The sequence below is a fragment of the Callorhinus ursinus genome, unplaced genomic scaffold (assembly GCF_003265705.2).
Source record: "Callorhinus ursinus isolate GAN/ISIS: 27379988/994484 unplaced genomic scaffold, GSC_fseal_2.0 scaffold80, whole genome shotgun sequence".
NCBI classification, from domain to species: domain Eukaryota; kingdom Metazoa; phylum Chordata; class Mammalia; order Carnivora; family Otariidae; genus Callorhinus; species Callorhinus ursinus.
This window is the reverse complement of record NW_027397142.1, coordinates 818515-846501: the sequence shown is the minus strand read 5'-3', so window position 1 is coordinate 846501 and position 27987 is coordinate 818515. Positions and strand designations below refer to the sequence as shown.

At 55.0% G+C, this 27987-nt stretch overlaps 1 protein-coding gene across 8 annotated transcripts in view; it reads left to right on the top strand.

The window, feature by feature from the left end:
* Positions 1–27987, top strand: part of PRKAG2 (protein kinase AMP-activated non-catalytic subunit gamma 2) — a 255248-nt gene that overhangs the window by 109860 nt on the left and 117401 nt on the right. Inside the window, exon 1 of one of the 8 annotated variants that reach the window (XM_025862120.2) lies at positions 1344–2194. The exons of the other annotated variants lie outside the window; for them this stretch is intronic. Within the exon in view, the coding sequence (XP_025717905.1) occupies positions 2101–2194 (94 nt within the window). The 5' untranslated portion in view covers positions 1344–2100. Of the gene's footprint in view, positions 1–1343; positions 2195–27987 lie in introns of those variants that run through there. 8 annotated transcript variants of the gene reach the window in all.

Sequence of the window (27987 nt, the reverse complement as noted above, 5' to 3'; positions counted from 1 at the left end):
CTTGATAGAGAGACAGCCAGAGAGCACAAATAGAAGGGCAGAGGCAGAGGGGGAAGCAGGCTCCCAAGCGAGCAGGGAGCCCGATGCGGGGCTCGATCCCAGGACCCTGCGATCATGACCTGAGCCGAAGGCAGATGCTCAACCGACTGAGCCACCCAGGTGCCCCGCTTTCCCCATTTTAAAATGGGAAAAACCTACCTGTGCTTTTTCAGAGTGTAATCCCAGTAAGTATGGGCTACCATATTTAACAACGAGGGAGATGATCCCCTTGTACATTGGGAGACCCAGCTGGGTGTAGGTCTTGCAACTTGTTCTGGGGACGTCTCCTGTCCTCTGGACTCTCCAACCCTCAAGGCCAGCTCACGTGCTCCCTTCCAAGGGGGGCCGTGCAGTTGCCCCTCCATCCATCTGTGCTGATGGCACTCATTGTCCAGACTAGCCACTTGCCGTTAATCACATACAGCTTTTTTTATTCAGTTTCTATTGCTTTACGGTTTATCCTTGTCATTTGCAAATTCCTTGAGGGCAAAACTATTTTGTTTGTTCATTCATGCATCCTTGCTACAAATATTTGATCACTGTTTCTGTCCATCAGTCCCAGCGGGAAAGAAAAGGCACACCGAACAGCCATTAGAAGTTCAGACTTCTGGAAGTCGATGAAATCCTAATGTGATCGAGTCTTGTCTTGATACACAGAAGGGGGAAACTGAGGCCCAGAAATGGGAAGTAACTGTTCAAGATCAGAAAGCTAGTCAGGAGCACATCCTGTAACTTCCCTTTAATCTAGTGAAGATATCAGAAAAAAAAATTTTTTTTAATTTATTTTTCTATCTCATATTTTTAAACTTTGGTTTATTAGTTGCAAAACACATATGAGGTTTTTGTTGTGTTTTATTAGATCGGGGTTTGGCTTAGGAGTCAAGGAGATTGGAATTCTAGCCCTGGTTCTGCCATTAGCTACAGGACCTTGGGCAAGTCCCACCTCCTTCCTGAGCCTCAACTTCCCCACCTGTAATGGAAGGGGGTTGGACTAGATCCTTTCTAAAATCTCTAAAAGCTGTCTTCCCAGGGGGGCGCCTGGGTGGCTCAGTCGGTTAAGTGTCCAACTCTTGAGCTTAGCTCATGTCTTGATTTCAGGGTTGTGAGTTCAAGCCCCATGTTGGGCTCCCTGTGGGCATGGAGCCTACTTATAAATAAATAAGTACATAAATACATAAATTAAAGCAAGCTCTGTCATTCTACAGTTCTTAAGCCCAGGGCTCAAATTGTGCATTTGCTGAAGAACCTTCCGGTGAATGCCAGGGCCCCCCCCCCCCCCCGCCGTATCCCCGTCTGACAGGTGGTCTTGCATCTTTCATCGTGAAGGAGCATGAGCTGAAATAGATTCAGTGATTTCCAGCCCAGAGACCTGTGGCTCCTCCACCAAGAAGCAGCCGGAGCCTTCTGACCCCGTGGAGCTCTGGAACACATGAATCAAAATAGTTGTGTGATGTCATGTCATAATGGGAATGTGCTCCCGCCAATCGGTGCCAAGAATTGTCTGTCCAGGGCGGTTTCCTTTTACAGTCTTTTTAAAGAGACATCTGCAGATCTGCACATGACCGGCGGGCCTGAGCTCCGCTTGCCTATTTAGTCTTACCTCCTTCTCTGATTTTAAGGAGGAAAAGCCCTGCAGTGTGTGAGTGCGCAGCTGACCTCAGCTACATAGACAAACCCACTGGCAGCATCTGCCCGTGCTCCCGGCAGCTTCTTGCCTACTTCAGGACAGCGGGCTGCTCCGGCAGCTGTGGCCGGAGGTGTGCAGGGGAGGACGGCTGCGCTCTCTCTCGGAGGAAGGACTGCAGTGGGGTTGCCCCGCGAGTCCCGCGGCGGCTGCTGGCCCCGAGAGTGACCCGTCCTGTGTTGGGGTGAGGGCTCCTGGCCAGGACACCTGGACTCACAGGGCCGTGTCTCTAAGCTCTTGGTGGCTGAGGCTGCTGGGTGCCCCACACCGGCCGGCTGATGCTGCACCCCTCCCGGCTCCCGGCCACCTGGTGCTGACCCAGGTTCGACGGGGCTTGGTATGGTCACCTGTCACTGCTCCTGTGGCCACAGCTCCTCATGAAGCGTTTCGGCAGTCTCAGGGGGAGCAAGAAGCACAAGGACCCAAACCGGAGCACTGAGAGGCGCCAGTCGGAGCCCCATGGCCTTTTTGGTAGGACGCTGCCCTTTGCCCCATTCTCTGCTGGTCCGTACCGCAGGAGGGAAACCCCATGGCGTGCGTGCGTGCATGTGCATAGCCTCCTAAGCGGTCGCTGTGTGCGGGTGTAATTGCCAGGCCGGAGTTAGAGGACTACGTTGACAGGTGCCTCCTTATTGATGATAATGCTTATCATGAATTGCCCAGAGCTATTCTGAGACTGTCCCCTCTGTTTTACCCCACCTGGCCCAATGAGGTTAGCGATCAGTTGGATTGTCATCCATTTAGGCAAAACCAGCGGCTTGGGAAAAAGAAAGAATGGGTTGGAACTGTTGTTTTTGGCTGTTCAAGATGAAACGTGTGTGTGGAGAGAAAGCTAGTGTCGGGCGTCAAGGGGACGGACCCTTCGCCCATATGACTGAGGAATCGGACGGATCAAGGGTTAATGGGGGAGCAAAAAGCACCCGCCTGATTTGTGTCCCCTGGGGGAGAAGTTTGCTTTGTGGTCTCCCTGGCTTCTGGGGCCTTCCACAGCCTCCTCACACGTGAGGGTTGGGACCACTGTGACCGGGACATGTGGGGGAGGGTCTGCGATTCAGTACTTCCAGTGACCTATGGCTTTGGGGTAGGTTTCCCTCTGTCTGAACGCGTTCTCAGCTCACAGAGGCCTGGCTAAGACCTGCCTGCTCAAAATCAGATGGGAGGCTCCTTCATTTTAAGTTCCTGGTGGCTCCTGCCTTTCTGACATGGGATGTTCCCGAGCACCCCGCTGTGAGATGGAGCAACAGGGCCCTGCACACATCCCAGAGATAGTGAAGATGGGGAAGCAGAGCAGTGCCTGAAATTGTGCCCTTTGAGTGGCACATGACATGGTACATGGCCAAAATAAATAAATAAATAAATAGTCCTTGTGTGTAGTAGGGAAATGACTTTGGCAAAACATCTAGGCAGTATGTGAAAATTAAAAGGTGAATATAAAACTCGCTGACATAGCTTGCTGATCCAATTTAACCAGCTACTTCCAGAAAGCCTCTGGCAGCCCTGGTGGGAGGATGGTGACCCTGGGGAGTGTGACCAGCTCTGGAACCAGGAACCAAGGAGTAGTATCTGATCGGATGCTACGGGGAAGTTAGGTAGGAGCTCAACGCCTGTTCCTCGCCTGGGGAAGGAATGGCAGATGTCTGGGACTTGATTCATAGATGTGATTTAAAAAGAAGACTTTTTAAAAAAATAGTAAAGCAGTAGGGCGCCTGGGTGGCTCAGTCGTTAAGCGTCTGCCTTCGGCTCAGGACATGGTCCCAGGGTCCTGGGATCGAGCCCCACGTCGGGCTCCCTGCTCAGCGGGAAGCCTGCTTCTCCCTCTCCCACTCCTCCTGTTTGTGTTCCTGCTCTCACTGTTTCTGTCAAATAAATAAAATCTTTAAAAAAAAATAGTAAAGTAATAAATACTCATTTACCTTAGAATTAAATCTGAACCCAATATTTAACTAAAAGTCTCGTTTTGCTAACGGGGACGGGCAGGCCCATTATTAAGAGCCTATTATTTGCCAGACTGTGGTTTCTCCTCTCACATTTAAAATTTGGCTGTCATCATGTCTCCTACGCTTCTGAGATCAAAAATAATATTTGTATGTCGACCAAGTTTTCTAAGTGCTCACATGCAAATGCCAGCTCTGACCAGGGTCAGGAAAATCAGGGCTCCCTCCAGAACATTCCTCTGGGGTTTGGGAAGCAGGCTGAGGCCACTCGCGGTGGCCGGAGTGCAGGCATCCAAGCTTGTGGTGTGTCCTGGTTTTCTTTTCGTCAGGGTCTCCATGCGCAAGGAGCCAAGAGCAAGGCCACATGGCAGGTGTTGGGCGGGGAGACATCAAATGAAGGAAAAACAGTGTGTCCACTGGGCATTCTCCACCCTCTGCGCCTCGCTGACCCTCACCCACCTCTCCAGGCTTGGCTTAACCATCCCTCCCCTAAAGCCCGGTCACCCGTTCTGTGATCTCCTGGCTTCTCAGGGACAGGGATGTGGCCCCAAAGGAGCATTCAGTCTGTCGTTCTGACCCCATCGCACTATGCTCTCGCTGCGGAATTACTGGTCATGGGATGCCTTGTTCCTGGTTATCGAGTAGGTATTGCTTTGGGGTTCTTATTTTCCGAACTCTACTCCTTCCTATGGTCATTCAGGTAGCAAAGAATTCTAGAGGGAGCCTCTTCTGCCCCCAAGAAAGCTTCCATGAGGATGGTGACCGTGTCTGTCCTGTACTTGGGCTCCATTTCCCTCAACTCAAGCACACTCCGGTAGTTGGCACGGGCTCTGCACGCCCCAGGGCCGTGCCCACTGTCCCAGGAGCCGCTCACTGTGTCCTCGGCTCCAGTGGGGGGCGGAGCTGTGCCCCGTGGGAGGAGGTGCACTTTGTCTCACTGGCTGGTGTTTCTGCAGTTCCTCAGGCCGAGACACCTCTTTGCTGCACACGTGCGCACATGTACGAGCGTGCACACACTTGCATCCAGCTGTCTCCACAGCCTCCCGACCGGCCGGAGCGACTGGGGGAATCAGGCCACAGCCGATCAGCAACCACGAAGTCCATTTGTATTTGCCTGGATGGCATTTTCCTTTGGAAGTACGGGGCTCTCGTTGGGATTTGGAATCCTTCAAGCCTTGCGATAAAACACCCTTGAGGGTTCGGATTCATGAAAAGCTCATCCCTTTTGACCTCAGAGGCTCGCGTCTACCCAGCTCCCCTGCAAAGCAAAGCAAGCGGCTCAGGTTTTCATTCTCCGTGTGATCTATAAGTAATGATTTCGACTTTTCCAGCCTCTCTGGTCCACAGACATCCAGATTATGTAGACAAAGGGCCTGTGGCGATAATAATAAAAATGTAAAAGGAAGATTAGGAAGGATCATGCTAATCAGACAAGAGAATTGGCTGCAGCAACTTTTCTGTCCTCTGCAATTAGAGGGGGGTAGTAGTAAAAGCTATATGTACCTGGAGTCTTAAGAGATCCCTTCTGAGGACCATCCTAGAGATGGGAAGCCAAGGGGTGCGTCAGGAAGCTGGCTCTCTGTCCCCATGCCGCCGGGTCTAAGTGACGCCGAAGACCAGAACCTCTGCTGGGTCTTTGTGCTGCTACAGGGAGCCTCCCCTTCCGTTAGCCCTCTTCCAGATAAATGTATAATCACTTCTGGAACAAAACTCCAGAGTTCCTCGTGCCCAGATGCACTCACCCTCCCACCCCGCCCGTCTCAGCAACCTTGCCCTCTGTGAATGCAAGCGGAGCCCACGGTGGGGCATGGTGCAGGCGGAATTGTCCCTCGCCCTTCGCCTCAAGCAGAGGGCTGGGCCGGAGAGTGATGTCGTCTCTGCTCCATCCTGCCTCCCCCAGCTGTCCCCTCTCCCTCTGCTCCCTGCTCGTCCCTCGTGGTCTTCGTGCAGTTGGAGCTGCCTCAAAAGATACCAGAGCTCCTTCAGTCTCTCGTTCAAATGCATGTCCTTACCTCTCTGTCATGGAAATCCTCAAGTCTATAGAGAAGTAGAGAGAACAGCGTCATACACCCATTGTCAGGTTCAGCGAGGCCCGGTGCTCTGCCAGTCCCACCAGCGTCTGAGCTGATGTTTTAAATTGTGGTGAAGTAAGATTTACCATCTTCGCCACTTTTAAGTGCACAGTTCCAGTAGCAGTAAGTACATTCACACTGTTCAACTATCATCGCCATCCATCTCCAGAACTTTCCATCCTCCCCGGCCCCTGGCACCCACCTTTCAACTTTCTGTCTCTCTGCGTTGACGCTCTAGGACCTCATACAAGTGTAGTCACACAGTGTTTGTCCTTTGCATCTGGCTTGTTCAACAGACAAGTGAGCCTTCGTTTGCGATGCCAGGTGGTGGTGAGCGCGGCAGAGGAAGAGGCAGGACGAGGGGTCGGCCAGCTGGGCGGGAGGTCTCCTCTGCCAGGGCTCGAGGGGCAGGAGGAAGCGGGCCGTGCAGATCCCGGTGGTCAGGTCCTTCCGGACAGATGGAAGGCCAGGCGCTGAGGACGGACACCCTTGCTGTGTTCCAGAAGCGGCAACAGGCCAGCGTGTGGACGGCAGGAAGCAGAGCCAATCTCCCACCGTGTGGGAGGGGGAGCCCGGCGGCCAGTTTATTCATGGTCATGTGGGCATGCAGAGGACTCAGGGTTGTACCTGCGGGGGATGGAGCCCCCGCGGGCCTGAGAAGAGCACTGATGGGCTCTGAGGGCTGGGCCTTCCCCACGGCCACGTGCAGGGGCAGCCCTGGGACTGAGCCCCCACCCTGCCTCTCCGTGGGCCTGGTACCCACCTGGAACCGCCCAGCCCCGGCTCCCATTCTCTGTGCTGAATTTGTGCTCACACAGAAGACTCCTGGAGACCGAGCATCTCGTCTGCAGGGATCAAGGCCAGGGCATTCTGGGGGTTTCAGACTCTGTAGCAGTCAGGGGTGGAGGTGTTTGGGATTACAGGAGGGCATTTACTGGTGTTCCTCGGGGCAGTGCACAGTTTAGGAACACTCATCTCAGCTAGAACTCGAGGGAGGCCTGGCCCGCTGGCCCCCTCCGCCCCACCCACGCCCAGCTGGAAGAGCTCTTCATTCCTCTTCCCGCTCTCCCCTGTGCAGCCGTCGCCAAGCGCTGCTCGGCGGTCCCGGGACACGGGCCCCTGGTAGACAACAGGTGGAAGGCATGGCCTGGACGAGGGCTTCCTGGGAAAATCTCAGTTAAGCACTTCCGGATTCATCCTCTCTCTGCAGGCTCCCTGGATCCCTGAGCAAGTCAGGCGGTCCACACCCAGCAGGCAGGTGGGCAGCGGAGTGGCTGCAGGTGGGCATTTCCGCGGGCAGCGTGCTCACCCGCTCTGGGCCTTGGCTTCCCATCCGTGCACTGACGGCTTCAGGGTTGACTGAGGCCTGGGGGAGACAGTGGGGGCTGGGGCTGTCCCTGTCCACGCCCCTTCCCTCCTCCATCCCAGCAGGACAGAGAGGAGCATCCTAGCAACAGGCCGAGGACAACAGAGACAGGGAAATGGGTGTTCGTGGGCCCCGAGGGGTTAGGCGGCATGCCAGCAGCGTGGTTCCGGGAGCTGCTGTCCTCTGGGGAGCCCTGGTCTGAACAGAGACACTCGACCCTGCACAGATGATGCAGGCACTGTGGACGTCTGAGGCAGTAGGACGAGATTGCAGAGCCCATGGAGTACATAGAGGAATAAGGGAGAGAGAACATTCAGGAAAGGGGCTGGATTTAAACACGGTGACCCCAGACAGCAATGGAGAAGTGACTTGGCTCAGGGCTGGAATGCTTGGCTGGGGTCAGACCACTCCTGCTGCTTTGTCATCCAGACCCTCCTGGAAGGACCTGGCCCAGGCTGGGTCTAAGGGCCCAGGAGCCTCGGCACCTGAAGGCATTGTATGGGCCTCCCACTTCCAGATGAGGTCAAGAGCTTGGTACATCTGAAGAGCAGAATGAATTCTGTCCTCCAGTAATACTTTGTCTTTAATGATTGAGAATAAAAAGCATACAGGGTCCAAATGCTCTCAAGAACCAATCAGCATGGATGTTCCCTGAGGGCCGAGATGGCTTCTGGGCCCACTGTGTCCCTGGCCTCCTCAAGTACCCCATGGCAGTGGTGGTGGTCCAGAGTGTAAGTCCCTAGGAGGGCGTGTGTCCCCTCCCAGTTAGGCCCCAGGTCAGACCTGTGCTTGGCCGCTGGCTGTGAGAGTGGGTGCACAGGTACCCGCTCTTGGGGCTCCAGCTCAAGGGCACTGCCGGGAAGGAAGAGGTAGAGGGTTTAAGGCAGATTCAGAAGCGATTCTAAAATACTTGGCTGAGCCCCACGCTGGGCTGAAAGATACAACACAAATCAGCTAATACCAGGGATTTCATCAAGAACAGCAAATAAGTGATAAAACCCCTAGGACTCCCTCAGCCTATGTTCAGCCTCCCTATAGTTTTCGTATCTATAAACCAAATCAGGTATAGCCCCTTCCTCCTAGAAACTCAGCTTTGCTGGGAGGCGAGGCTGGACCGACCAGAAAGCAGGACCCCTGAGCTCCAAATGGCTAGCTTGGCGCCGGTTGTCTTTCTCTGCACTCAGTACTCGGGAAAGTGAAGGCCTTGGGAAACCACTTCAGTTTGGGTGCCCTTCATCAGGGGTTTCTGAGAAACTCTCTGTTAGTTGGAATGAATGCCTGTTTCCCGGGAAGGTTTTATGGTGACAGTTTATTGTGTGTATATATATTGAGAAATCTTTTCATGTCTGCTGGTCCGGAGCAAAGAAGGAAACCGGGAAATACGTAGATGATGGGGAGATGTGTTTTCATACGTAGGTTTTATTATTGTTCAGGTTCGCTGAGGCCAACAGACAAGTCAGGGGATGCTGCCATGAACGGTTGGTTCCCAACAGGGCCACGGCACACCGTGGGGAGTCACACGGGGCAGCACCAAGGTGGATCAGGAGACAGAAGGCTATCTGGTTGAGGGGAGGGGATGGTCAGGAACCTTTATGGTGGTTTCCATGGGAAAGGCAAAGCCAGGCAGGGTCAGCAGGTTTGGAATTGGCGGACTTGGACAGTTGCGGCAGGCTGTGGGGTGTCGAGCTGTCTCTGGCTGTCTGGTCCCTGGCCCTGGGATGGTTAGCTAGGGCAGGGGGATGGTGCCTTCTGAGTGCAAGAACCGGGCAGGGGAGGGGAGGGGAGGGGGTTCTGAGTCTGGGCTCTGGATTGGTTTCTTTGCATATGAAAGGCTAAGAATTGGCTGGCCTGGGAGGGGCAGTCTCTCCTTGGTTGGTGAGGATCCAGATGCCAGAATAAGAACACAGAAAAGAAGGAAATAGAGTTCATATCAGATATCATCCCCAGACTTCTCGTTCCTCTTCACCTTTCACTTCCAAGTGTTTTCAACTCTGCTGGGTGGCCATCTGCCCTCCTTGAGAGCTGAGCCTCCAGCATGCAGGGTCATGGTGGAGGGGCTTGTGTCCCCCAAGTCCAGACACCCTGGCCTCCTGGGCCTTCCATGCCCAGCTCCCCCTTGGGTTACTTCCTTCTGGGCACGTGTGTCTCCTTTTCATTTCAAGGACACCGTCTTTCGCACCTGCGGACCAAGGTGGAGGGCTGTCTGTCCTGAGGGGGTGTCTTTAGGCCACAGAAAGTGCCACGTGAGTATCTGTGGACAAGTGTGCTGTGCCGCCTTCTCTCCCATTGTTGTAGACAGTATTCCACAAAAAAGCCACCTGCCTGGTGGTGGGCAAATGACACGGATGCTCTGTGTCCATTTGCATGGAGTCTGGGACTCCATGCCCTTAATTTTGGAAGAAAGCGACAGGAAGGTGTGGTCAGACCAACAAAGGGGCCCACGGAGGACCCGGCATTGCCCTGCAGGCCTTCGAGAGACACAGAAGAGACCGGCTGACCTGCAGGTTTCTTCCATTCTGAGGTCTCTTGAACCTCACCAACCTGACTCCTGCTTGGTGCAACCCCTCCGCCCGGCCTGTGCTCTCTCCCTGCGTCTCTGCCCTGCCTCGGCCCCCAGCGTGGGCATCGCCGACCCTTCCGGTGCTTGCTTCCTGCTCAGTCTCTGTGGTTTGCTCCTGTAAGCTCCAGCCGTGGCGTGTGGGACTTGGGTGCTGGGGACACAGTGGGGAAGCATGTAGACATTGAACAAACATGCATAAATAGGTCACAAAAGTGTATGATAAAAGATGATACAAATTAAAGGGTAAACAGAGATTTTGTCAGAAGGGTCTGATTTCGATGTGGGGGATGGGGAGGGGAAGGCCGTGCTGGGCAGAGATCACCAGCTGGGTGTCTGGTGGGGGGGAGAGGAATGGGAGGGGAGTGGGGAGGGCTCCGGACGGGGCCTTGCACATCACAGGCCTTTAGCGGGGTTGCCCAGAGCTCAGGGGAGCAACACAGGTATCTCAGTGCCTGGAAGGTCATCCTCAGGGGCACCCACCCAGCACAGCACCCCTCGCACACGTTTGGCCCCAACCTCACCCTCCTGACGTTCCTGCTGAGATCAGTGTGGCGTCTCCGGAGGCAGGTCCCCAGATCCACCCTAGAAAAGCAGGTTTTCTCCCGAACAAGAAACAGTGGAGCTCTGTTGGAGGTTTCCACTGTGAGGCTTTGGCAGGCCCCAATCCACCTCTGCATTGTCTGGGTTGGTCAAGGGTGCCGAGTGTCCAGATAACCGTGGCCCCTGGGGAGTCTGCTCTTATTCCAGGCTGATAGAAAAGACAAGGAGGCCCCGAGAGTGACTTCTCTGGGTCACGTGGCTGACAGGGGTCCCCTCCGGCTCCACATTGTCTTCAGAAGATAAGCTAAAGAGAATGGGGCTGAGTGTGTTTTTCCCCCTCGCTGGATTAGCCCTCCTCGGCCTCCTCGCCCACTTCCAGGCCCACCACCCTCTCGGTGCTGTTCCACAGAATCTCTCCCAAGTGCTCCAGGACCCACCACGGTCTTGCTCACATTGGCAGTAAGACGGTAACTCAGCGCAGTGTTTGGTTAGTCTGGTTGGGCTGACTTGCCAAACTCTTCTGGTGTGGAGACTGTGTCTCGTTCTCTCTGCCTGTGACAGATCTCCGATTGTTGCCCACATTCATGACCCGCCTTCCCCAATAACAGGACCTCGGTTCTCATTCTGTGGCCTGCATATGGCTCGGAAGGGCCTGCGACAAAGTTATTCACTGAGCTATAAAGGGGAATGTTGTTTACGCTTATGGGAAAGACTCATAAAAGAGGGGCAGGGTGGGTCCCCATTGATCCTTCTTCCTTCCCCCTGCCTTGAATGCAACTTGTGATGACTGGAGCTCTGGCAGCCAACTTGGACCCTAAGGTGACTGCTGAGGATGAAGACACACACACTCAGGACAGTGGGATCTAGAGACAGGAGTCTGGGTTACCAGAGAACTCTGGACTGCTTACCTGTCAGGCACCCTTTGTGTGAAAGGAGAATAAACCACTCCCTTGCTGAATGAAGCCACTGTGATTTTGGATTTTTCTGTGAAATGAGAGCCAACCGAATCCCCGTGATATAGCTGAACATGGAGCTTGTTCCACACTGGGCACTCCATAATGACTTGAGGACCACGCAAGTGATCTGTGAGCTTCTCCCAACGTGGAGATGTAGCTCCTTCAGACTGAGGACGCTGAGGCATGGTGGGTGGGGGCGGCCCCGGTGGCAATAAGGGCCCTGTCTCTGAGGCCTTGCCATTGACCTTTGTCCAGCTCCATATACCCTAGAGCTGTGTGTTCACGCTACGCACTCTGATAATCCAAATTTACAGTGAAAAAAATATATGAGATCTGTTGATGCTTTATACAAATCGGTCGTTTTCTTGAAATTACTGTATCCCTTTTTGTGGATTTAAAATAGGACTTAGTTTGAAAAGATTCTACCGCAGAGAGAGACGGCTATGATGTCGTCAACTGCAGGTGCGCTGGCAAATTTCAGACCAGCCTGTTGGGCCGCCGTCTGGACTCTGTACGAACCAGGTTTTGATGCATTTCTTCTATGATGTATATCTGGCTGCACATCATTAGATAAGCCAGAAATCACAGGTTAATCCATCTGATAAATGTACATATCATGTGTGTATGTTAGCCTGGTGCTGAAAATGAGGTAAGCGTGTGAGATGCGGCTCACGGCTGTCTGCAGTCTAGCCGGGGGACCCCTGCCTACAGAGGAGGCCCCTCAGATGGGCGCTGGTGCCCCATGCTCTGGGGCTTGGGTGGAGTTGGGCTCTGTGTGCCCTGGACCCAGGAGGTGAGGTTGGACTGGTGGAGACATGAGGGGGAGGGCAGTCAAAGAAAATTCCAGAAAGAGAAAATGGGGCCAGGTTGGACAGAACTGAGGATGCTAGGCTGGGGCTCCCGGAAGAGGTGTCAGCCAGGGAAGGTGTTAGGAGAGGGCCTGGCGGAGAGAGCCAGGGCTGGTTCTGCATGAAAAGCGTCCTCCCTGGGCTTCCACAGCAGCTTCCCTCAGCCTCCCCGCCGGGAGAGGGGCTGTAGGTGTTTCCAGCCCCTGGGGCAGCCCCTGCCTTGCACCTCCTGCCACTTGCTTATGGGCAGCCCCGTTGCATGGCTCTGCAATGTTTTATGTTCAATAACTCTGTTAATGCAGGAAGAGGAGATGGTGAAGGGGTTTTCCCATTTTACAGATGGGACAACTGAGGCCCAGAGAGGCCAAGAGATATGTCAGTCCCACGGGGCAACCTATCAAAGGAGATGAGTGTCTCCGCCCACTGCAGGCAGCCTCAGCCCCAAGACCCCGGGCACCCTTTCCATAGGGCTTCCCTCTCCTGACTGTGCGTGAGGTGAGCCACCGGTACCCCTCCCCTCTGCTGCAACAACACACAAAGCCTCCCCTTTCTCTGCCACATTCTTCACCCACACTCCGGCTGCTACCCCAGGCAGTCCGTGAGTCATGGGGGATGTTGAGTCAGAAGTCCCCTGTCGTCCCTGCGGCTCATTCCTGAGGGACTCAGCCTGGTCACAGTACAGCCAAAGCTGATCAGAGGAGAAACAGAAGTGGCCGTAGCCTCAAGGTGACCTCTGAGCAGCGGTGGCCATGACCTGAGGAGATGCCCAGACGGTGCCCCAGAAAGACGAGCGAAACGCTGTCTCTCGCTGTCTCTTCAGGCTGGCGCCTGTGGGCCAAGAACCCCCAAGGTGTGCCCAGCCCGGGGGTGATTGCCATCGCCTACCAAACCCATCCAGGGTCCCCCTTCCCAGGGGTCTCCTGCGACACCAGCGTCCCTTCTCCTGGATGGCCCCACAGCAGGGCTCCCGTGCTGGTGGTAGGTCACCTGGAGTCACCCCATCCTTATGACCAAGTCTGGCACTTCTGTGCCTGGACTTGCCGGAACCAGATGGGGCTTGGGTCCACGCATCCCGGCAGGTCCCAGCACCCACAAACAGATCTACCTCGGGCACTACATTGTTGAGATTGACTAACAATGCAATACTAGCTTTAAAAACCTCGTTAATATAGATGTTATGAAAGTAGAAGCATACAGAAACATGTACAAATCGTAGGTGGTGAATGTGCAATTTGAACACATGCGTGTAACCAACACGCAGATCAAGGAACACAGCATCACGGGAGCACCCCGGAAGCCTCCCCCCGACTCCCTCCAGGGCACTTCCCCCGTAAGATCAGCACGGTCTGGTGCTGAACTTTCTATGCTGGGTCCGTACGAGAGTTCTTTTTCACATGGCTTCCTACCCTCGCACACTGTGAGATGCAGCCCAGCTGATGCTGTTGCTACCGTGCACCCTCCTTGGCCGCCCCATCCCCTGTGTGGACCACAGCTCCTCCTCCACCCACCTGCACCGGCATATGGCGGTTTCTGGCTCGGGGCTCTGACCCAGGCTGCTATGAATGTTCTTGTACATCTGCATGCTTCTGTTGCACGCGTACAACGGCTGCTAGTCGTCGCACACACACGTGGGCCGCCTCAGTCAATAGCTCAGCGTTAGCTGGGTGTGCCCCCCCGCCCCCGCCCGGGCTAGTCTCTGAGCAGAAGCCAGGTCTGCATTTTTCCAGCCTTCCTCACCTGGTGCCCTGCACTCACAACCAGCCTCCCTCTGCCCATCATCCAGCGCTGCACAATCGCAGGTGTTTTTTCCTCGCCTGGTGTTGGAGGTGTAGCGTCAGTCCCCGGTGAGGCAGTGAACGCAGTGTGCGTCCCACGTCCTGGTCGGCGTCCCCGCTAGCGAGGACTCAGGCTCAGCCTATACGCGGCACGCCATGAAGCATAGCAGGCGGGGTCCCTGGCAGGTCCGGAAGGAGCTCCCGTCTCTAAGGCTGCATGCTTCCTGGAGCTCGGCGTTTGGGATTTATTTATGACGGGGAACTGTAGCAGGACCTGGTTTGTAACCACCAACTGTCGCTATAGCAACTTCTCCCTTACAGCAGCCTCTACACTAAAAATAGATCACCTCATCCCTAGGATAGAAAAATCAAAGAAAATCGAAGTGGGGGAGGGCCCAGTCCGCTCAGCTGTGAGTCCCCAGACAGATTTCGAGGTGTGGTGATGTAGCTGTTCGGGCCTCTTTAACCACCCACCTAAAAGCAGAAAGGCCTGGGGTGGGATGGCCAGTCCCCTGCGAGCATTCTCAGGGCCACAGCGGGGGTCACGGAAGCCTCCCCCCTGCTTAGACCTCCTCTGTCTTCTCCTTTATGGTCCGAGCCACAGGATTTAATACTGAATTATTAAGTCATTCCAGGTGGGCCTTATTCTATTTCTTAATCTTAAATTTTAATTCTTCTATGGGATTGTAAACATTTTTCAAGGTCAGGGACTTAATTATCAGGGTGATACGAGACTTGAAAATCCTGTCATATGAAAAGGAGTTGAAAGAATTGGAAATGTTGGCAGGGACAGGCGTGAGCTTAGCGAGGGGTGAGAACAGTCCTCAAGGATTTGAAGGAGTGTCCTAATGAAGCGGGATTGCCTGGTTCTCATCCCGGAGGGAAACAGAACTCAACTTCGCAGGAGAGAAATATCCACCACCCCCACCATGAAAATATATGTATTTTTAAATGCATTTTACTATGTTTTAAAAATCTAAAACCTAAAATAAAATGTCAAAGCTTTGGAAAGCCAGAAGAAGTTCCCCACGATCACGAGCATGCACGGCGCCCCGGTATCTCTGTGGGTCTCTAAGGAGGACAGCGTTCTGGAGGCGGCGCTGCAGGAAGGGGGCGCCCACCCGGACGGGGCTGGGGCGGGGCTGGCGGCCCTCCGAGGGGGAGCACCCTGCCCGTATACAGTAGGCGCTCAGCAGTGTTAGTTGTTAATACAAGGGGTGTTCCAGCCAAGGGCGAGTTTTTAAACACTGGATGAGAGATTTATTGAGACCCTCTCAAGGTCCTGGCTCTGAGATTCAGGCAGAATAGAACGTGGATGAGGGTAACAGCAAGAAGTAAGCTTGAAATGCGGAGTGGTTGGAACCAGAAGAACTGCAAGTAGCCCTCGGGGCCCAGGCCTGGGGCAGCTGGGGGCGCCCGGGGTTCCTGGGATTTGGACCTTCCCAGGGAGTCCCCTCTCCACTCCGCTGGAACCCTCCATGCCCGTGAGCCACATGTGACGGCCGTGAGTGACATGCCACTCCTTATTTTCGTTTTGGCGTTTCTTTACATTGTGGTGAAAAACATGTAACCATGAAATTTACCATTTGTCTATTTTTGAGCATATGGTTCTGGGGCATTAATTACGTTCGCACTAATGTGCAACCACCACCACCATCATCCCCGAACTTTCTTCTTGCCTCCATTAAACACTAATGCATCCGTTCTCTGTCCCCTATAGACCCACCGCCTATCTTCCGTCTCTGTGAGTTTGACTGGTGTAGTAACTCACATAAGTGGAATCCACGGCATTTGTCTCTTTGTGACTGGCTTCTGTCACTGAGCGCAGTGTCCTCAGGGTTCATCCATGTTGTGGCGTGTGTCAGGTTGTCCTTCTTTTTTCAGAGGATGAGGGAGTCCGTTGTATGTGGACACCATGTTTTGCCTATCAGTCAGTGGACAGGGCCATCTGTCCCCACCGAGCCTGCAAGCCCTTCAAGTGTGCACCCACAGGCGGGAGGGCCTGCTGACTCCCACCGCTGTGTGTAATGAGAAGGTGCTGAGAGCCTGGAGACTACCTCTGAGTTATTGCTGGGGTATCGGGCCCCTGTGGGAACCTGAGGGGCAGCCACCTGCAGTGTGATCCGGGGGACAGAGTGAACAGCCCCAGGTCCCCAACATCTGACTTTCTAAAGGTGCAAGTTTCAGCTCGGGTGGCGTGGGTTTGGATCCTGGCATCATCTGCTATTACATTATCCTTCCCAGAGGCCTCTGTGTCTCTTGAAGCCCATACAAACTGGCGTTTGGCAGCTAAGCACCAATTAGCCCATCACACAGAGCAAGGCCCTGCGGATGGAAGAGGCATAGTGACTCTGGGTTGGGAGATGTGCAGGGGGCTAGGAAACAGGCCTGGCCTGGGGAGGTAGCCTGGGGCCATGGGGGTCCTTAGAAAAAATGGTAGAGAGAGGCCCAGAAAGCCGGGGGGAGGTTCTGCGGGGGGGGGGGGCAGTGGGACATGGAGACAGGCCTGGCATTCGTCCCAGGAGAGAGAGGACCAGCCCTGCCTTCTAAGGGTTCTTGTGGGATTTCCTGACCCAGGGGACTCGGGGCAGAACAGCCCGTGGGAGAGTCCCCTCTTTCCTTGGGTGTGTCGCTTCCAGGAGCAGGGCTGAGCTGACTCCCTCAGTGGAGATGCTTCCTCCTGGGCTTGCCAAGGGGTTGCAGAAGGGCTCTAGGGGCACAGAGGGCTCTGCAGTTTGTTTGACTGAAACACGGACCCAAGGGTGGCCGACACTGTGGGACTCCCTAGAGGAAGGGATCCAAAGGCTTCGGGACGTGGGAATGTGAGAGGAGATTATCATGTAAGACCCGCTCTCCACCCTCCACCCCCACCCCAGGAGAATCTGGAGGACACACTTTTCACTGATACCATGACAAATACTTGGTAAGGGGAGCCCCAGCTCCTTGGAAAAGCTCTATAGTCGCTCTTCTCTGCGGGTCCAAAATTACAGTGGGAAGTGCCCCCATTGCCCCGGAAATCCTAAATGCAATGGGGGACGGTTAGGTCCCAGGTGGCACCACTTAATCACCAGAGACAGGATGGGCTTGGTTACGGTTCAGGACAGCAGAGGTGGAGCATGACGGGAGGAGTCTGCCTCACACAGATGAGGGGGTCACTACTTGATGGCGCTGGTCCTAGGAACGAGACGGAGGGGAAGCCTGCTACATTCTTGTCTGCATAAGAGGGTGAGTCCTAGGTCAAGTGCATGAATGTCTAACTCAAATCGTAGGAACAGGGTCACGGCCCCTTAGTTCCCAGACCTGAGCCCGTTTAGACCCAGAACGTCTCCGCAGGTGCTTGGGGGAGAGCAGAACAGCACAGAACTCCAGCTCCCCCTCAGAACAGGGTGGCAGCCTCTCTTATTCACAGTCCTTGGCTTCCCCGGGTCTGCAGGCAGAGACCCCAGGGAGGATGGGAGGGGAGGGTGTTGGGCTGGGATGACAGGCTCGGAAGTAGGGAGCTGGTCAGAGGATGCAGAGGCCTTTGGGAAGGGAGGAGTGTCCTTTAGTCACCACCTGGGGGGCCCAGGTCTTACCAGCTCGGGTGTGCCAGCAACACCATCCGTAATAGGAGCGTGCCGGCTGACGTGACAGCCGCGAGCGGGGACTGGTGCTGAGCTGTTGGCTGACGGCAGGAAGGCCAAGGCCAAGCTCCCTCACTGCTTGAGAAGCCCGGGGAGGCAGGGCTCTGGCTCTGAGTGTCCCACCAGAACCCGGCTGCTTTCAGAACAGAGGGAATTCTCCTTTCGTCCTGCCGGTTATCCAGAGGACGGTTACCCGTCCTCCTTTCGTTATCAAAGCAGCGTCCTCCTTTCCAATGAGAGATGAGGAGCCACCGGGGAGGGAGAAGGTGCAAGGGACTGAGAACAGGTTCTTTTCCTGGAGCAGGTTTTGATGCCGAAGGGAGAAGAGGAACCCGGGGGGCAATATGGCCTTGTGTCCGGAGGAGAAGGCTCTTGCTGCAGGACGTGGGACTCTGAGGGGCAGCTCCCCACCCACCTGGCCAGAGCATTCTCAGAACCGTGCTGCCTCTTGGGGTCTTGCTGCTGATCCTCCCTGCCCCCTCCATGCCCGGGTGCCAGCCTACACCCGGCCTGGGGCTCTCCCCACCTGTCCCTGCTCCCTTCTTTCAGCCTGCCCCAGAAACCAGGATGGCTCTGGCGTGCTGAATTCTGTCCTGACTTCTGCTTCCTGCAGCCTATCAAGGCTCCACTTCGTACCCAGTTTCTTCCAAAGGGATACCTTCTCGTTCCCCGTACTGTCCCTCCTGGGCCCGTGTGCTCTTTCGTTCCCCCCAGAAACTGGAGGCCTGCCCCCGACCCTGCACTTTGCCAGCTCCCCTGGGGCACCTCTGGGGTCACCCTGGTCAGTCTGTGTCTTGTGCTCAGAGTCCTCTCCGCTGGCTGGACTTGCTTGCTCGCATCTGCTGAAGGGTCACTCCCAGCCCAGCCCGGCTCCTCCTGAGCTCCTGAGCACTTGCCCGAGGATGGCCAGCTTCTCTGACAAACTGGGGGCTCGGACAGACCTGGCAACCAGTCTTGGCCCAGGCAGAGCGCTGTTGACTGGGGTTGGGGGCTGCCATTCCAAGATGTGGGGCAGTGTTCTTCCTTCTTTCCCTCCTCCCGGGACACAGGCATAGACACTGCCCCAGCTGCTGGCAGCCGTCTGTGACCATGAGCAAAGGAAGCTGAAGCCCAGATGGACAGAGAGAAGACACACAGCCCCACGCTGGACTTCCTGTCCCGAGGCAAATGTTTTTGTTAAAGCCAGTTTGAATTAGATTTTCTGCTACTTGAAGCCCAAGAGCACCCTTTCCAGGAGATTCTAATGCAGCAACACCGTGAGAGGGAGGAGGGGGCGGGCCTACCTTCACATATGGTGAGCAAGAGCCAGAGACTCCCCTTCGGAAATTCAGAGAAGCCAGCTTTGGACTCCGTGGAAAGTGGTCCTATTTGGCCTGGCATCAGAGTTCTGAATTAGCCCAGAAATTAGTTCTAGCTGTTTAAGTGGACCCCCCCAAATTATCAAAGGATATTGAGTAGCTCGCAGAATCCCCAGCATGCAAAGAACCAAGTTGCAAGCTGTGTGTCCCCAAGAAGTGCCCAAAGTCACTTCCAGAGCAGGGGCAGTGGCCTCCCATGCAGCACTGGGAGGGCCAGGCCCCGGGCACACCGGGACGACTCCTGCCCCTGCAGTGCCCCCCCGTTCGTGCAGTGTGCCTCCAACCCGCCATGTGACTGCATTCAGAAAGAGGGCATTTAGGAGATAAGTAAGGTAAAACGAGGTCACAAGGGTGGGGACCTCATCCAATAGGACTGGTGGCCTTATAAAATGGGGAAGAGGGGGACTCTCTACCGTGGGAGGACACAGCGCAAAGGCAGCTGTCTACAAGCCAGGAAGAGAGACCTCACCAGAACTTGACCGTGCTGGCACCTTGACATTGGACTTTCCAGCCTCAAGAACCATGGGAAAATTAGTTTCTGCTGTTGAAGGCACCCGGTAGCCTGAGCAGGTGTATCCAGCCAGCCATCTCTGGAAACCAGGGGATCCTGCTTTGCACCTGCTTCTGAGAAGTTTGGCTCGGGATGTCCAAGGGTCAGTCTTGGTCTCCTGGTGGCATGCCATTGCCACAGTGGGGCTGGAAAAGTGAGTCTTGAGGGAATCCCCCCACTTCGGAGCCCCTCTCCCCTTCTCTAGAAGCCAATCATAGGGAAGATGGAAAAGACGCTGGGTGGGCAAACCCCCTTCTGACATAGGACGGTAAATTTGAGGAAGGTCCCCAGCACAGTTGAGACAAGCTGCCAAGAGACCTCTCCCGCATGGTGACGTTTCTTGGTGGATCACCAGGTCTCAGGATGGGTCATCAACTTTGTAGGCTCAAAAACTCACTCTCTGCAGCACACCAAGAACACGCCTGTTTCTCCGTTCATCAAACCATCCGGATCTAAAGCTTTCTCATCTCCATGGTACAGATGACGGGCACACGTGGGTGTGTGGACCAGGGTGCAGACACCAGCACCCTAACCTGCCGAGCGATGTGGGGAGCCAGCCCAACAGCTGCTGAGTGAGTTCAAGTGTGATCTAGAATGTTCTGGCACCCGGCCACCCTTCCCTTGGACCGTGTGCGGAAAGGCATTTGGAGCTTCCTGTTTTGTGCCCTTGGATGACCATCCTTGCACTGTTCTCTGTGCTTGGAGTTTCTCCAAAAAGTTTCTGCTTACTAAATTGGAGTAAAATATTATTTCTGCCTCCCTGCAGGTGACCCAGGTCACCTTGAGTGGAGTTATGGGTGTTCCCAAATTCTTGAGCCATGTAATCACAGTCTCTTGGGCAACTCTCATCAGTGGATAATTACGTCTCCTTTTTATGTGCTTTTCAAAACTTAACTTTATAAGGGCAACCTCTTTCCTTCCTTTATTTCCTCAAATTCTTACGGGAGCAAGTTGCTGCTACTCTCGTTACTACCAACACTCCTTTCCCTAAAAGGGTATGGAAGCTGTCCCTTCTCCCGGATCCATGTGGGCTCCCACCTGCCACAGAGGTATTTAAATCTTCAAACCAGTTGCCTGCCTCGGGCCTCCACGCTTTCTGAAATGCTCTGGGTTGTAGAAACTTTTCCTTAGAGGCATTCAAACCAGTAGCTAGGACAATGGCATTAATCCCTACTATTCTCTAAACGAATTTCTATGGAGCCACAGGAAGCTTGATTTTTGTGTAGGCCTCGGTTTCCACGGCAATGTGATGGAAACCATGTCCCCCATCTGCCTTTCTAAGTGATTGCTGCGAGCCTACTGTGTAAGGGATGGGTTGAGCTCTGTGCGTGACAAACACGGCAGGAAGGTTCATGACTGGATCCAGTCCCGGCTGGACAAGGTGGGCCTGCTCTGCCCAGCCCCCTGCCCCTTTCATGAATGCCCAGAGTCACAGTAAGGGCTAGGATGACAGGGCATTATTGCCAAAGGTCTCTCTCCGTTCCCGTGGTGTCTGATAGTAAGTCCCTCCACAGGTATCCCCCTCTCATCTCCTTGAGTTGTCTTAAGAAAGGACAAGGGTTCAGTGTCATACCTGACCTCTGGGGGCCAATAGCAAGATGGGAACTCCCTGGTTTGTGTATTGCGTTTTTTCTCTGTTGGTCAGTGGCCCCAAACAGAAATGCATACACTTGCCTTGGTGCCAAGAGATGGCAGAGCTCATAGATTTGGACAAATGTCCCACAAAATCTCCATCTTGGGCGCCTGGCTGGCTCAGCCAGGGAGGCCTCCGACTCTTGGTTTTGGCTCAGGTCATGATCTCAGGGTCGTGAGATCGAGCCCCACATCAGGCTCCCCACGGGGTATGGAGCCTGCTTAGGATTCTCTCTCTCCTCTGCCCCCCAGCTCCTCCCTCTCCTTCTCTCTCTCTCTTTCTCTCTCTCTCTCTTCCTCTCCCGCTCTTAAAAAAACAAAAAAACAAAGAAACAAACTCCATCTTGGTGTACATTTTCCCCCGGGGTTTGGGAACCAACTACAGTGATGCAGGACGATGATAACACAGGGTGTGTGATGGGCATTTGCCGTGTGTCCGGCACCTTTCTCATGCACCGTGTTTATTCCTCCGAACAACTGAATAGTATCTATATTCAGATGGAGATGACAGCTGAGAAGGTGTGGATTTCGCCCAAGTGAGCCGGCCCTCACCTTCCTCCGGGGGGAACCCCACACTCCCCATGCATGAGAATCCTGTGGGGGAACGTATGGGGAAACTACAGATTCTTGGACTCTAGCCCCTAAATTGACAGGTACTCGGTCTGGGATGGGGCCCAGGGAGTTTGAACGAGACTTCCAGGTGATTCCCTGGCAGGCGTTGGAGAGACGATGCCCACACAACGTGTCCATGAGCTTGTAGTTCTTGAAGCCGGGTGAGGGGAAGATGGAGGTTCGTGATTCTGTTCTACCTTTGTATGTGTTCACATTTTTCCATGCTAACAAGTAAAACAACGCTGCATTACACATATGTAAGAGACTCCCGGCGCCGAGGCCTTGAAGAAACAGCCTGGCTTGCGCTTAGGGGTGTGGAATTCCCAAGGCTCTGGAATTAAAGAAGAGAGTCTGTCTTGGGGGCCACAGTGGGGCGAGGGGGAGTGGAAGGGAAGTCAGAGCAAAAGATCACAAAGCCCCAAATTCCCTCCCCTCCCAGAAGGCAGTTTGGGGCGTTCAGATTGGCACACCAGCATATCTGATTTCTGAGATGTCAGGCTCCAAACTCTCTCTTCCCTGACCCACTGCCCTTCTGGGATTTTTGCCTTGGAGTCTTTCCCTTCCCTGTGTCCAACATATTCTGTTATCCTGCCTTGATTTAATTATCCGGCCGCAGAAAGGAGAAATTGGAAACTGCTTCACCTCCAGAGGCAGATCAGTGCACCAGGAGGAGGGGTGTTTGTGGAGGGAGCGGAGAGAATACCCGCTTGCACCCCTCTCCTCTGTGGCCCGGCCACTCTCCCCGAACACACAGGGCACCCCATAAATAGGATTTGCTTTGGGTGCTGGGAATCTGCTGAAAATATCTTATACCCAAATGAGTGATGGAAAATGTAAATGCAAGTGGAATGAATTTGCATGACTGGAACGTTTTTCTCCTCTGAATCATTGACCTGTGCATAAGCCTCCAGGAAAGACGAAGACCGAGGGAGGAGAGGATTGTCACATCCTCCCTCGGGGAACCACACTGGGTAACTGAGCACGTGGTTGACGCAGTGGCTCCTACCCAGCATTGACCCCTTCGGTGGTAACAGGAAGCTCATTTCACCCAGGCTCCCCTCCTACGTACGGCAGTGTCTCCTGGGCTGGCCAGTGGGCAGCTCACACCCCAGCCCTGGGGGCTTTGCAGGTGGGGTTGGCTTCCAGAGCCGAGAAGGGCAGTTTGTCCTGTCTCATCAGTGGGGACAGGGACACTCTCTCTCCCGGGGAACCAGAACAGAGGACCTTGCAGGGCTGTCCCCGTGGCTGCCATCTGCAGCTTTGTGGGGTCCAAGAGGAGGGTCAGTCCCAAGGAGTAAGGAGAAAGACCCCACTGTGGCCACCTCATTTGACCCCCCGGAGCCAGCCGTGCAGAGGCCCAGGCTCAGTGTGCAGGCCCCTCCTGTCCGTTTACGGCAGAGTTGGCAGCTCAGTGGGGGACACCGGGGGACGTGTGAGGGTGGAGGTCACGAGCCACCTGGTCCTATTACAGCACGTGACAGGAAGACCGTGGGAGGAAGGCCGGGTCCCCGGTGGCCAGTCGCACCCTGACACTGGATCCTCCCAGCTGCTCATCACCTGAGAGGTGGCCCCACCACCGGGTGGGGGAGACTGCCACCCACGAGGCAGCACCAGGGAGTCCCAAGTCCCTCAGGGAAGGGGAGACTCCTGGGATGGTGGCACCAAACCCAGCCCAGGGACACTACCCCAGCCCTTGGCCTGCATCCCGCATTCGCTTGGTCACGGTGGGGCCCAGGTGAGGGAGAGTCCTCGGGTCTGAGGATTTCTGGAATGCAGAAGAGAACCCGGAGCCTTGAGTCCACAGACAGGCCAGTAGCTCTCTTGAAAATCTCATCCCTGCCATCATCGCCAGTCACCCTAATAAGCAGTCCTCAGCTTCTGTTTACACACTTCTAGAGATGGGTGACTTGTTCACTTATTCATTCAACAAACATTCATTTCAACAAACATCTGCAGCTGCTTACCCTTCCTGGGCCTCAGCGTCACCGTCTGTGTGATGGAAATGATAGTGCCTACCCCAAAGGCTCTGCGGAGCAAATGAATAGGCGAAGTGTTTAAATAGATTAACCCACTGAACGTGAATGCCGGTATTTTCTGAAGTGCGTACACCAAAGTGCTGACTAGTTCCTGGTGTTTCTAGATCTCCTGGTTGTCCCTGCCCCCACCCGTCGGCGTTCCTGCTGTGCCTGCCCCCGGGGCCACCAGCACAGAGATGCAGAAAGCCAAGTCCCTGGCTCCCAGAGCCCATCGCCAGTGGGAGGAGGCCATGGGGTTTTACAGGTTGTCGTATGTCTGTTGTGTATTGAGTCAGGTAGCGGTAAATGGAGTAAAGGAATCGAAGCGGGTGGAGGGAGTGTGTGGTGAGTGAGGGCTGTGCCCTCCTGGAGGGTTTGGGGAGCGAGGCCTCCCCCTGAGCGGGAGCCCGGGTCAGGGCCAAGGCACCTGGGGACCAGACGGTGAAGGAGCTGAGGCCCGAGGGGGAAATGTGGCTGTCAGTCAAGGCTGGGGGTGGGGGACCCCCTGGGGGTGAAGGCGGCAGGAAGTGAGGGCCGGTGGGCCCCATCTGTGACCTCCAGATTTCTTCTAGGTGTGATGGGGCCGTCACAGAGCTTCGAGCAGAGGGCTGCCAGGAGCTGGCTCCTGTTCTGAAGACTCGGGCAGCTTCCGTGTGCAGATGGGCAGGGCGCCTGGGGGGCTGTGTCCGTGAAGCGGCCGACTCTTGCTTTCCTCTGGTCGTGATCTCAGGGTCCTGGGATCGAGCCCCACGTCGGGCTCCGTGCTCAACACAGAGTCTGCCTGTCCCTCTTCCTTTGCTCCTCCCCTAACTCTTTCCCTCAAATAAATAAATAAATAAAATCTTTAAAAAAAAAAAAAAAAGGAGGACCGCTAAGGGGTGAGCGAGTCCTGGGAGCAAAGGAGGCGCCCGTGTGCCCCTGTGCAGGGCAGGGGGCATGGACGGGAGGGGTGCGGCTGGGAGGGAAAGCCCAGGTGGGGCTTGGGGGGTAGCAGGTGTAGAACTAAGATTTAGAACCTGGTTGGAGATGCCTCTGTCATATCTGCACTTGCACGTCCGAGCTCGGCGGGGAGAGGCCCAAAGGCCTGGGATGGTTGCTCTCCCCAGGAAACTGAGGTTGGAACATCATGTAATTTCCATTCCCTGGCCTTGGCTCAGCTTTCTGGACTGGGCTCTTTGTGGCCCCAGTGTAAACGCTTTTCCTCCTGAAAGACCCTCTGAATGTGCGATGGTCATCGAGTCCCCCAGGATTGGGCGTAGCTCGCCCACTGGGCGCCCAGCAAGCAGTGACACACCGTTGACAGCCCTCCTCTTGGGCGTTCGGTTGACTCGGGGCAGCCCAAGGCCACACTGGCTGTCAGGGCGGCCACACTGAACTTGAATTATCTGCACCGCTGAGGGCTTCCCGTGGATGTAGTTATGAGCCGTCACTACTGTCCTGTGCTTGGCCGGTTACATTTCCATATAGAATTTGCCATGCTGCCCGGACATTTCACCATTCTTGTGGTTGTTGGTAGCATTTGCTGGGTCACATTGCTGTAAAAAGAGGAGAATACATTCTAGGTGGACAAGGGTTTCTCACTAACTGGGTATCCGCCAGAGCTGCCCTGGGCCCTGGCCTAGGCCGTCCACCTCACTGACTCAGGACCTTAAACACCGTCAGGGCAAATATTCCACCGTGCCAAAACAAGAAAGTTAAAGAACTAAAACATTTATGCTCCTTAGAAGATATTTATATTCTCCATTTTCTATTTCCTATTTTCACTGATGGTAGGAAGGCCTCCAGTGGTCATAGGACGATGGAGAAGCAACAGAACGCCTCGTTGAACAGTTTTGGTTGAGGACAAGCCCCGACATCAATAGTGCCTAGAATTCTGAGCTCATTAATTTGGCCTCTCAGAGCCCAGTTAATAAAGAAGAAACAATAATAATAATGTGCATCGTACTTTTCCTTCTCGATATTGAACAGGAGCTGACTACGTGGCGAGTTTCAGGACCAAAACAATTTGGCTTTGGAGGCAGAAAATCCTGGATTTGGGTCCAGCCCTGTGACAGGTGGTGGCTAGCATCATGTATGACGGTGCGTCTAGGGTGGCTTGCCGAGATCAGTGTTCTGGAGGCTGTCCCTACACATCCTTACCCCACCTTTTTGGGATTTGGGTGAGAGTTTTCTAGCTAAGTATCAATCCTGTTCCCTCCTGGGGCTCCCTGTGCCTTCCGACCACCTCTACCTTTAGGCAGTGCTTTGCAGTGGCCCCCAGGGGCCCCACAGGCTCAGCTGGCCCCGTTTGGAGCCCTCTGTTGAGCCGGGTCCAGCTCACTGACTGGCCCTGTTTAACTTGGCTCTCGGTCAGGCACCAGATCCTTTGTATGTCCTGTGTCTGCCACTGTGGGGGAGCGGGAACCTCATCAGGGGCCTGGGCCCCCTCGGTCTCCTTTCATAGCGTTGAGCCGCGGGGAGCAGGTGGGCCATCGATGGCTGGCTTGTTGAGAGAACTGAATCACCTTCTCAGCAACCCCCTGCCCCCCGTCCAGGAAGAGATGGTTGCTGCCTTTGAATTCCCTTTCCCCTCCCCCCCACCCCCGAGACAGCAGCTTTGGAGACCCTGGGGCAGCTGACAGGTAGGCTAGAGGGTGGGGTGGGTTGCTCGGAATGGTGCTCCGTGGTTCACTGGTTAGTGTGAGGGACCCCTGGACATGGAGCAGCCTTTGCAATGCCCCCCGCACCCCCCACCCCCTGCCACCGGCTGCGTGCTGTGCCCCCCAGGGGTTTGACCCAGCAGGGTCTACAGCTCATCGGTTGGTCAAGTGAGGTGACGTTGCCCTTAGTTCTCCTGCAGCAAGCTGCTGTCTAGCCCAGGCAGAGACACCCCGAGTTTGGGAAGCTTCTGAGAGTTGGGGACTGCGCTTAGCGCCATGACCTTGTTGTTACCCAGGTGCCTAAGGTCGTCCTCTGACCAGGGGCTAAATGTCCTGGGATGAGTAAACAACTTCCGGTCCCTCCCTGAGTCTCTCCCTCAGAAACAGGGAGAACACAGGACTCAGTTAGGCTGGAGCTCCCGGGACCACCGGGAAGGACCCGCACCCTGGGTCCTTCAGCTGCTGCAGGCTGGCCCGGGAGGAGCCGTCTTCCCTCCAGGGTGACGCCGCTGGGGTGTAGATCTGAGCCCTGGCCAGCCTGACTGACTCCACCCCACTGTGGGGAGATGCCCCCACCCTTTCAGGACGCTTGGGGCATGGCCTGGGGAGACTCGTAAAGGTGCACACTTTGAGAATCCCGGCTGGCCAGAGATCGGGTGAACCGGGGCCTGACTTCCCAGTGAGGGAGGGCTGTGACTTACGACCCCCGCCTCTAGCCAGTCACTGCTGTCTACACGTGAAGCTCGACTTGTCTGTTGGCACTGCAGGCCTGGAGACAGGAGCCACCAAGGGCTGGGATCCGGCACTCTGGGGCCAGACTGCAGGGGTGACTGCAACTCTGACAGCCGCAGGCTGTGCGGCCCCGGGCAAGTCCCGTGATCTCCCTGGGTCTCTGTTTCCTCCTCTGCAGTGGACCACAAAGCCTCCCTCCAGGGGTGTTGGGAGGTTAGATCAGCTACAATTTGCAAATCACCCCAAACAATGCCTGGTACGGAATAACCACTTTATAAGAGGGCTGGAGAACCCGCTCTCTCATCAATGAGTCTTTGAAAGAACTGAAATTTGCCCTTCAAGTGTTCCATTCCAATGGCATCTTTCTAGAATATTCCCCATGCACCCCTGCCTTCCCAGGTAGCAAATTACTGTAATTAGCCTTCTTCTATGACTTGGTACCATCACTGTGAACGGCTGGGCGTCCTGCAGGCTGGCTCCCTCCAGTGTCCCCTGGGCCCCTCTAGCTTTCTGCTTCTCACATACCATGGCTGAGGTTCCAGATCCAGCAGCTCAGGTGGCATTCTGTGGCAAGAGCATATGTGCTGCACGGGCCCCAAGGACTCCTGCTGCGTCAGGCCCCCTCGTGGCATTGTAAGCCTGCTGTTCTAGCTGTGGTTACAGTAGGGACCGTGGCCCAGGGTGTGACTGCCGGAGAGACCGCAGAGTCACGGCCTCTCCCTGGCCACCCCTGCTGATGGCCCAGGTAACTTTCAGCGGTTTGTAGTTGTGCTCTGTCAGTCATGTGCCCGGGGGTGGCCAAAGAAGCGATCAGCACTGGGGAGGGCCTAACTCGGCTTGGAGACATGGGGCCTCTGGCTAAGGCCTGGTGAGTTTGAAACCAGGCCCCCCCCTTGCCCAATCCAAACCCCTTCGGGCTGATTTTCCCTAGGATGAGGATCTGTGGCTCTAGATCACACTGCAGCTGTATGAACAGTTGGTATGGAACCTTTCACTCCAAGGAAGGATGCCATCTCTTTCCCACCTGCTTTATAGTGCACAAAGCAGGTTGT